The sequence below is a fragment of the Metarhizium acridum genome (genome assembly GCF_019434415.1).
Source record: "Metarhizium acridum strain ARSEF 324 chromosome Unknown scaffold_31, whole genome shotgun sequence".
Taxonomy (NCBI): domain Eukaryota; kingdom Fungi; phylum Ascomycota; class Sordariomycetes; order Hypocreales; family Clavicipitaceae; genus Metarhizium; species Metarhizium acridum.
The window spans coordinates 3,306,677-3,316,759 of NW_027094018.1; the positions used below are offsets into that span (position 1 = coordinate 3,306,677).

At 48.0% G+C, this 10,083-nt stretch overlaps 4 protein-coding genes across 6 annotated transcripts; 2 read left to right on the forward strand and 2 right to left on the reverse strand.

Moving 5' to 3' along the window:
- Positions 1-226: 226 nt before the first annotated feature.
- Positions 227-499, reverse strand: J3458_005887 (uncharacterized protein; the record flags this gene model as incomplete). The annotated part of the gene is made up of 1 exon (XM_066119037.1): positions 227-499. The coding sequence occupies one exon, from the start codon at positions 497-499 to the stop codon at positions 227-229; it is 273 nt and encodes a 90-aa protein (XP_065976559.1).
- Positions 500-544: 45 nt separating this feature from the next.
- On the forward strand, positions 545-1,784 carry J3458_005888 (uncharacterized protein; the record flags this gene model as incomplete). Its single annotated transcript, XM_007816168.2, has 3 exons — positions 545-794; positions 854-1,146; positions 1,209-1,784. The coding sequence occupies 3 exons, from the start codon at positions 545-547 to the stop codon at positions 1,782-1,784; spliced, it is 1,119 nt and encodes a 372-aa protein (XP_007814359.2).
- A 252-nt stretch (positions 1,785-2,036) lies between these two features.
- Positions 2,037-2,676, reverse strand: J3458_005889 (uncharacterized protein; the record flags this gene model as incomplete). The annotated part of the gene is made up of 2 exons (XM_007816169.2): positions 2,037-2,579; positions 2,638-2,676. The coding sequence occupies 2 exons, from the start codon at positions 2,674-2,676 to the stop codon at positions 2,037-2,039; spliced, it is 582 nt and encodes a 193-aa protein (XP_007814360.1).
- A 2,295-nt stretch (positions 2,677-4,971) lies between these two features.
- J3458_005890 (uncharacterized protein) lies at positions 4,972-6,889 on the forward strand. Of its 3 annotated transcripts, XM_066119038.1 has the most exons (4): positions 4,972-5,515; positions 5,579-5,913; positions 5,969-6,270; positions 6,333-6,889. In XM_066119038.1, the coding sequence occupies exons 1-4, from the start codon at positions 5,274-5,276 to the stop codon at positions 6,495-6,497; spliced, it is 1,044 nt and encodes a 347-aa protein (XP_065976560.1). In that variant the 5' UTR covers positions 4,972-5,273; the 3' UTR covers positions 6,498-6,889. The 3 variants fall into 3 exon arrangements, with proteins under 3 accessions (XP_065976560.1, XP_065976561.1, XP_065976562.1); XM_066119039.1 differs by having other exon boundaries at positions 4,972-5,913; XM_066119040.1 differs by having other exon boundaries at positions 5,969-6,889.
- Positions 6,890-10,083: the final 3,194 nt, after the last annotated feature.

A 10,083-nucleotide genomic window follows, 5' to 3' on the forward strand; every position in this document is an offset into this window, starting at 1 on the left:
TGAACGACATGAGTCTTTCCGAGCCCCGCGCCTCCAAGGTATTATCGTGCCAAAACCAATCTGCGCATCCAACTCAATTACCCCCCTCTTGTTTGGCTTTGGCATTTGCAGTAAATTTGCACACAGCCTGGAACTCCATCATGGCTGTGCCATGAAGTAGTGCTCAATACTCATCAGTATGCTCAGTAGCTTACGCAAATTCTCTTCCTAGCGGCGCCAGTCATCCTCATCCAAACCCAGCATCGCAATCATTGGCGCCGGTCTGGCTGGCCTCCGCTGTGCCGACATCCTCGTACAAAATGGCATCAAGGTCACCATAATTGAAGCAAGAAATCGCATAGGCGGCCGAGTGCATCAGGAAAGGCTCCCCAACGGGCGGGCTGTTGATCTTGGCCCCAACTGGATCCATGGAACCGACGACAACCCCATTCTCGCCATTGCCAAACACACAAATACCGCCGCGGTAAGCTTGGACTCGAACGTGTGGGCGCATGATCATCTTGGCGACTTGATGCCACAGGAAGATGGCCAAAAATACAGCGCCATGGTGTGGGACCTCGTTCAACAAGCATTTGAGCATTCCAACACGTACGGCGCAGAGACTCATGCCGACAAGAGCTTGCTAGACTTTATCCGTGAAAGGATATCGGCCATGATTCCCGAAAGCGACGCAGAATATGCCAAGAAACGAGAAACCGTCCTTCGCCTGGCTGAGATGTGGGGGACCTTTGTTGGCAGTCCGGTTTCGCAACAAAGCCTCAAGTACTTTTGGATGGAGGAGTGCTTAGAAGGAGGTGATTCACCCGCGCGACCACCACCACCAAACCTGTACTAGACACTGACCTCGCATCAGAGAACTTGTTCTGCGCCGGCACGTACAAGAAAATCTTGGATCACATCGCGGCTCCCGCCATCGCCGGGGCGGATATCATGTTGAACGCCAAGGTGACGGAAATAACGCACCCGCCCCAGAACGGCAACAAGGTCAGGGTAGAAGTAGACGGTGGTCGTCATCTCCTCTTTGACGAAGTTGTTGTCACTGCACCGCTGGGGTGGCTAAAAAGACACCCAGACGCATTCAACCCCCGCCTCCCGGCGCGACTAACAAAGGCCATCAACTCAGTCGGGTATGGGTGCCTCGAAAAGGTATTCAAGGATGAAAAGTTGACTCATTCAACTGTCAGGCAGTCGTAGCTGACCACGGCCAGGTATATGTCACCTTCCCCACAGCATTCTGGCTCGTGGCCACCAAAATGAGCGGCTTCACAGAATGGATCACCCCGACCTACGCCCCTTCCAACCCGCGCCGCTGGCACCAGGATGCCTTTGAGCTCGGCAGCCTTCCCGCGCCAGACAACCACCCAACCCTGCTATTCTACACGTTTGGCGAGCAGTCGAGACACATGACGTCGACGCTCGCTCAACTGACGACCGAGGCCAAACGGACGGCCTTCCTGACGGACTTTTTCCAGCCGTATTACTCCTTCTTGCCAAACTATTCAGCCGAGTCACCGGATTGTAAACCACTAGGGTTCATTGCGACGGAGTGGTTGAATGACGAATTCGCAGGAAATGGGAGCTACAGCAATTTCCAGGTGGGCTTGGAGAATGGCGACAAGGACATAGAAATTATGAGGGAAGGCTTGCCAGATCAAGGGATTTGGTTTGCGGGCGAGCACACAGCGCCGTTTGTGGCATTGGGAACAGCAACGGGGGCGTATTGGAGCGGTGAAATGGTTGGCAATAGGATTATTGAGGCGTATGCTAGATTAAAGCAAAGTTAGAAACCGGAATATGTGAAATTCTTTTCTTGTTTGAGATCATCAAAGCCTTCCGTCTATATTCTTCATATTTCAAAAGCTTGCTCTCGGGGTATCAATAATGGGCTTAAAAAAAAAAAAAGCCACCAACAACACAAGCGGCAATCCCGTACTCCCAACTTGCGATGCAGCTTCACCAAGACCTGCGGCACTCTTCCAGTCAGGCAGACTCGCGAGGTGCGATAAAATCACCAGCGTCTGCCTTCGCCCAACCGCCTAAGCCGCCGGCTGCGGGTTGTTCCCAACAGTCTTGTACATGTCGCGCAGCTCGAACTCGTCCAGCCCGCCCTCGGGCACCTCGCCCACGACCCTCGCCGGCCTGCCCGCCACGACGGAGAAGCTGGGGATGACCATGAAGGACGGCACGACGCTGCCGTCCAGGATCTTGACGTAGTCCTTGACGATGGCGAACTCGTTGACGGTGCAGTCCCGGCCGATGGACACGTGGTTGCCAATGGTGGCGGCCTGGACGACGGTGTTCTGGCCGACAAAGACGTGGTCGCCCAGCCGGAGCGGCATGTAGGTGTAGACGCCCTTGTACAGGCGGCCGGGGGGGCGGAGGAGCACGCCGCGCGAGAGGAAGCAGTAGCGGCCGATGGCGACGGCGGTGGAGCTCGTGGGCGCCGAGGACGACGAGGGCGCGGTGCGCACCAGGTCGCCGCGGATCATGACCTCGGGCTGGATGACCGTCTTGCCGCCGAGCATGATGTTTTGCGTGCCCACGAGGATGGCCTTGCGGGCGACCTTGTTGCCCGTGTCCTGTGCGGGAGGGGAGTTAGTTGGGATCGTGGGATGGAGAAAAGGGGGGGAGAGGTACGGTTTCAATGTAGTCGCCTTTTGCTGGGCGGCGCGACATGGTGGGCTGTGGCCGGACGTGACGGTGTTGACGTTGGGAGCCTGCGTGCGGCTTGGTGTTGAAGGGGACGGTGACGTTGGGCGGGGAGCTGCAGTGGATCCGAGTTGGCGGCGGCATGTCTATCCGTGTCCTTCCATGTTCCCATAATTTCCTCTAGAACAGAGTGACTTGCGTGCGACTCGGCAACTTGCACGAGGTGCGAGGTGCATAACGAGCAGAAAAAGGGGAACCAGAAGACATATAAAAGCAGTCCCAGTGCCCACCACTTTGTCCCTGCTCTTTGCTTCCCACGCAAGGCGCATTTCACGGGGCACATGAACTCGTCACCCCAAAGACCCAACAGCTATACAGCAGTAAGCATGCCATGCCAAGCCCTGGCCTCCCGCTGTCCTCGTAGCTGCGAGCGACAGGCAGCGAGAGGTGGTGCGTTTCGGAGCTAAACCGCGCCAGATTTATTACCGCGGCGAAGTCGTAGAGTCGCACTAGTCATAATATTTGTCACAGTCAAAGTCGCCGTCTTTGATCCGGCACTGTAAGCCGTTCTCCTAGTATGGAAAGTAAGCCGTTGTAGAGATTCTGCTAGCTGGACACATTGAAGAGAGCATTACCGGTGCAAACGGGTGGTACCAACTGTCGGAACTATGAAGACGACTGCCACGTTTTGCAGAAACAGCTGAACAGCACAGAGTTCATCCAGTCGCTTGAGGCGGAGATGAAGAAATCAAACATCTAGTATATCAGAAAGCGATGTACAAGGTGATTCACCTGTTTTCGAGCTACTTCGACTCGATACTCGGACAAAAGGTTCTGCAATGTGAACCACGGCTGAAGAAAGGCTGTTGAGCCCGAAATACTGCGATAAAGGACTCATTCCGGTCTTTCTCCACTGCATCCGCGAAACACGGGCTGCAGAAACGGCGTAAGGGACCTGAGAAGAGAACTGTCAACCAATACTGGCGCGACTTCAGGATGCTATACCGCCGCAGTAATAACGGGAGGGTTGTTAATCTAAGTGATTGTGAAGACATTAGCAAGGTAGTTACCTGGGAGACACGGGGCAGCCAGCACTCGAGACATTGGATTTGATGCCAAGTAGCGTTATTCGGCCGCTGGCAAGTAGCGTAGGTGGTTACTTTAGCGCCGCGAAAAGCATTTGCAGGGCGGGAGCTGGTATTTACAGTCGGTCCCAGTAATTCCGAAAAAAAAAATCCACTTAAAAAATAAACTTATACTTTTTAAAAATTTATATTAAATAATATATAAAAGTAAAGTAAATATTAAAGTTATTATTTAATAATTTAATACTTAAATATTATTTATATATATTTTTAATATTTTATATTATTTTATTTAAAGTAAAATTTAAGAATAAAAATAAGTTAAAATTTTAAGAATATTTAATTATTTTAAACTTAAATAAAATAAGAAATAAAATTTTAAAAATATTATAAGAATAGTATTTATAATTATTAAGTACTTATTTATATACTTATAAAAGTATTTATATTTTTAATATATTATTTAATAGAATTATAAGCTTTTAAAAAGTGTAAGTTTTAGTGTAAAAGTGGGCGTTTTTTGAAATTACTGCGAACCCACTGTAGCAATGTGAATGCGCAAGAGCTGATGCATGGTTCCCCAGCCTTCCCCGCGAAGTACGGTTAAACAGCGAAACTGCCAGACCTGGATCGTTGAGTCGGCAGATCAACTTGTCAAGGATGGAATTTTCAGTGCAGAGACTGCGGCTTACCTTCGCAGTGTCGAACAGTGATTGCCCGACGTCTGACTGAGAGGCAAATGGTATATCAGCAGATCGGGTGCTAGGCTACTGCGCTCTATACTATAATACATTACAGCATGTGAATGTGTGCTTCTTGGTGGGCAAATGTTGTGTCGCAGACTCTGGGTTAATTGCCACTCAAAAGTAGTCTTCCTGGTCCAAGTAAGTCTGGTCAGGAGCGCATCAGCGCTAGCCATTCTTGACATGCAAAAAGTAAGTCGTGAATTTACAATCTACTATCTTGGCGTGCCCATAATAACAATGGGCTTGTCTAAGCCTCGTGCCATTTGGACAAATCATTACAATTTGTGTGTGAGGGTTCTAGCTATAAAATAAGTATAATGGTACAAAATAATGAGCATCCTGAAAAAAAAAAAAGATATTGTATTTTAAGTAATTCAAGCCTATTTGGTATAATGTTGGTGTTGTAGCCTTCCATCCAAATGGCTAGCGGCTCGCCGCTTTTCGTAACGCCTCCCTCTGCCCACCTCAGATCTGCCTGCTTCAACTCGCATCTTTTCTCATCTACCCACCTCTCTCGCGGCCGGCATTACAGCGCAACTTGTTCATTTTCGTCTTGTTGCGATAACACCATGACGGGGCAAATCACCCTCACGCTGCCTCTGCCCCAGGCGCACTCGCGTATTGGGTTACCCATTCCCGTTCCATGCCCAGATCACCTGACTGACTGTAGCGCCAACTGCTGTCCTATATTCCTCCATGTCCCTCTTCTCCCCGTGTCTGTCCATAATTTTCCGTCCGCTGTCGACCCTACCCTTCATTTTTCTTCCTTTCGTGTGAGGAGGCATTGTAAAGCATGTTGTCGGGACTTCGGCCGGCAAATTGGCTCCGCAGGCCCTGGAAGCCTCTTGTTTTCGCCAACGCAAACTTTGCCCGGATACCTGCGACTCAAAAGATCGAAGAAGAAACCATTTCGGGCTATGTCGCTACTCGCTATTATCCCACCCGGATAGGGGAAACCTTCCAAGATCGCTACCAAGTGGTAGGAAAGCTAGGCTATGGGGCAACCTCTACAGTTTGGCTGGCGCGAGACATGCAGTGAGTATCTCATGACTTTCGCGACCTGTCCTCTTCTGGAATGCGCGCTTAAACAGAAAATAGACATCGTCGTTATGTTACTCTCAAAATCTTCATCAAATGTGCTTCAATGGGGAAAGCACTAGATGACGAGCTGAAGATATATACACGCATCAGCAATACGGCCACGTCGCATCCAGGGCGGTCTGCGGTAAGGTCATTACTAGACACATTCAATATTGATGGACCTGAGGACAAGCACCAATGCCTCGTACATGCCCCCTTATTCGAGAGCGTGTGGGCGTTTCTTCACCGCAACCCAATTCAGAGGCTCCCCAACATAATGCTCGCATTCATTCTTCAGCGCTTGTTTTTGGCGTTGGACTACCTGCACACAGAATGCCAGGTTATACATACCGGTATGCCCTCCATCTTTATTCCTTTGTTGCATGAGTAATGTAACCATTTCATCAGATATAAAGGCAGACAACATCATGTTCGAGTTTTCTGATGAGTCGGTTCTTGTCGATTTCGAGCAAGGCGAACTTCAAGCCCCTTGCCCCAGGAAAGAGTTGGATGGAAGATGCATTTATGTGTCCCGGGAGCTCACAATGCCCAAACAAATGGGTGCTCCTGTGCTTTGCGACTTTGACTCCGCCGTGATCGGCGGCATAGAACACTTGGAAGATGTACAACCAAACATCTATCGTGCGCCAGAGGTCATATTGGAAGTACCTTGGACGGAAAGCATCGACATATGGAACGTGGGCTGCATGGTGAGCAGGGCATCCGGAGAAGAGCCGGTGCTTTACTTGTAAAATTGACGTTTATTTCACAGATGTGGGACATTTTCGAAGGCGACTCCCTGTTCACCGGCCAGGACCCAGAGCTCCATACATACCGGAGCCGAGCTCACCTTGCTGAGATGATAAGTCTTCTCAGGGCCGCCGGCGCCTCATTTTGTCGCCCGAGGCCAACTAAGCCACAAATTCTTTTCCTCTGAAGGCAAATTTTCTTTCCAAGACATGATACCAGAGGGAACTACGCTCGAGCACAGGGAGACTTCACTCAGCGGCGAGGACAAGGCGGACTTTCTACGTCTTGTACGAAGGATGCTACAATGGGAGCCTGACAAGCGCAGCTCCGCCAAGAGCTTAGCTCAGGATGACTGGATCCGTAGACAGTTGTAGATGCCGGTTTAAATTAAAGGTGCCGACCTTATCGGATGTACTGAGCCGTGTTATCACACACTTTGGCTCTGCAAGTACAACCTGACGCTCATGTATAGTGGGTTCGCAGTAATTCCGAAAAACGCCCACTTTTACACTAAAACTTATACTTTTTAAAAGCTTATAATTCTATTAAATAATATATTAAAAATATAAATACTTTTATAAATATATAAATAAATACTTAATAATTATAAATATTATTTTATAATATTTTTAAAATCTTATTTCTTATTTTATTTAAGTTTAAAATAATTAAATATTCTTAAAATTTTAACTTATTTTTATTTTTAAATTTTACTTTAAATAAAATAATATAAAATATTAAAAATATATATAAATAATATTTAAGAATTAAATTATTAAATAATAACTTTAATATTTACTTTACTTTTATATATTATTTAATATAAATTTTTAAAAAGTATAAGTTTATTTTTTAAGTGGATTTTTTTTTTCGGAATTACTGGGACCGACTGTAATTCAGGCGCATCGTACTTACAGTGGTACTTATTGAGTTTAGTGTCTTCCCAGGTGCATGAACTTTGCTTGCTGACGCCTCGAACATGCATACCGGCACGGTATCGAGCTTGTGAGTGCCGTTATTAAGCATTGCCTTCTCATCGAAGTATCGACCATCAACCCACTGTAACGGAATCCTAGAGGAGGGGATGTTTCCAGTATCCCTGAGGTCATGGTTTCGCTTAAGCTCGAGTGAAAATCCATTTCTTACATCTCCAGTGGCGTGCAATTGAATCCCAATGTCCGGATCATTCTGAGAACGGACCCAGTATGCCCAGTGGTCTTTAAAAGGTGCTCCGTTGTAGGTGATCAATTCCACTAGAAAAGCCCCTGCAGAGCCAACCGGTGCCACACTTGGCCGTTTGATTGAAGGCACGGGAGCATTTGTGCTTCCTAATGGGCCCGGAGGAGGAGGCGGCGGTGGTGGGGGAGGCGCGCTGCCAGCCTCAGCGTTTGAGCGGCCGACGGTCATGCTTGAAGGATGGGATGCAGTGTGTTTAAGCTGGGTAAAGATCTAACAGAGGGCAGTTGGCTTACATTAAACAAAGCTGCGCTGAATCAGATGGAAAGGTCAAGCGGCTTCGCCGCAAGTCTTGAAAAGTCCTGTTATTTTCTAGTCTGGTGGTCTTAATATTATTGGTCAAAAAGTCGAGGTCGGTACGTATCTTGGTGTGGATCATCATGATCCTGCCTTGCTACGCGGCGCGTAATGAACATGCAGCCTTGTTGGCTGCCATGTTGGACGTAGGGCTGGTCATTTCAATGCTGACCTGCCTTAGAGTAAGTAAACACTTACATGTAGCGCCGGATATGGTATAGATAAAGGCCAAAGAAAATTGGCACAAATTCTTTATTATGGCATCACCGGTCCAAGGAATTAGTTGATTATTCCGCGAGGGAGAATATTCGATTCTCAAACAACCCTCTAGGACATTCCCATCGAGGATGATCAAGAGAGCCTGTAGCCGTGTTACGCGATGCCGGAATCATAATGCAATCAAGGGCTTTGTGACATCCATTTGGAAGCCCATATACCCTTTGACAGTACAAAATACAACAAAGGATGGTCGTAGATCTCGTCATCTACCGGATCAAGAACGACGGGCAGATTTTTCACTCGCCACACTTCTTGAAGCCTTGCGAAATGAATCAGATGGACTTCTACCCTTTTTGCCTTGCAATACTCCCAATACGCCGGTTACCGTCCTGACTGTCCCCGGTCAATGACAGTCGCCACAGTGAGATTTGGTCCTGTGGACAGGAGAATGTTGGTTGCAAAAAAAATCGCCATGGGTTTGTTTAGGAAGCGCGCTTTAAAGTGTGGGCTAGAAAATATTATAGCACCTCAACTATGCGGTGATATAACCCCAACCCTAACTAGTTCTTAGGGTTTCCGAGGCTTCCAGTTTGGGAGAGGCATTGACGGCCACCATATTACTCATTGAACTAATAACACGGTTTGCAGCCAGCAGTACGTTGATCAGTAGACTCAGAAGCCACCGTTTGTCTTTTCTTGCGGCGAGGTGCCTTGAGGAGAGATGCCATGGTCTGCCCAGATACAACCCTAATGAAACGGAAAAAGGCTGCGTTCCGCCAAGTCACACCCTGCCATTATTATGCACCTTCGCGAGGCTGTTAGAGCTCGGGGATCACGCAATGATTTATCTGACGCCGTTGTTGGAGTTCCGTTCGATTATACCGATTGAAGGCCAATATTGGAAACAAAAGGCCATCACAAATGACTTCCTTCTTCCCACAGCTGGAGGACATGACACCCGACGGGGCTGTCGATCCCAATGAAGCGGACTTTCAGCAGCTCAATTGGCAAAGTATATTTTACGGGTTGCCTTGGAACAGGCTAAGCTAGATCAACATCAATTATGACACTGATGATGCTGGCTTATGCTTGGTGACATTGGAAAGTGAGCGATGGACCCAAACGCCCAACTGCGCGTAGAAGCTGGCGTGACTCCAATAACCACACGTCTGCTTTTTGCTCGGAGCTACATAACGAGACTCTGTTGCCGAATGGGTTGAGAGCAGAAAGACTTGCCTCTAGCTCTCCGTCATATCTAGCCTACTTTTCTTTCGCCGCAATTAATATGACCTCCTTGGCGATTTAGTATAAAGCAATAATGTCGTCTGAATTGATCACCGTTTTGATTACCGGTGCAGTCAGAGGCGAGAAACCTGGTTACTTGGACCAGTCTATCATGTTGCTAATATGATATTGACAACAGTTGAAGCTAGTAAATTAGGCTACACCTATACAGTCCGTTGACTTGCAAGCAAAGCGCCCAAGGTGCTGCTAATAACACCTTGCCGTAAAGAAGAAACCAGCCCGAGCCCAAACCTGTTCAAGGACGTGCTTCATACTTATGATGAAAGAATCTGACGTCTTGTCCAGACTTGCCATAGATGCTCACAGGCTTCAACCACTTCCTGTGAAATCCTCAAGACAGGTGTCAGTTAGGCCAGTCTCCATGACAATCTCGCACCCCATAAAGACGTCATTGCTCGTCCACTCATATACAGTATGTTCTCGGCCACGGGCGGTTTAAAATCGGAGTAGCTCAGTTCTGCAAAGGGTATTAATCTCATTCGTCGGGTCAACTGGGAGGAAACTTTCTGGATGTATTAGTGAAACGCGCTATATCACTAATGGCATTGTGACTGTAGGCTTTACGCCTCTCTTGCTCAGATGCGATCATATCTCAGGCATCACGCCAAGCAAAAGATGTGGCTGCTGCGCATTGTAACTCAATAGCTGAGTAGCTGAAACCATATCGGAGGATTGGAAGAGAGGATTGGAAGATGGTGCCTAGGAACGTTTCCGTG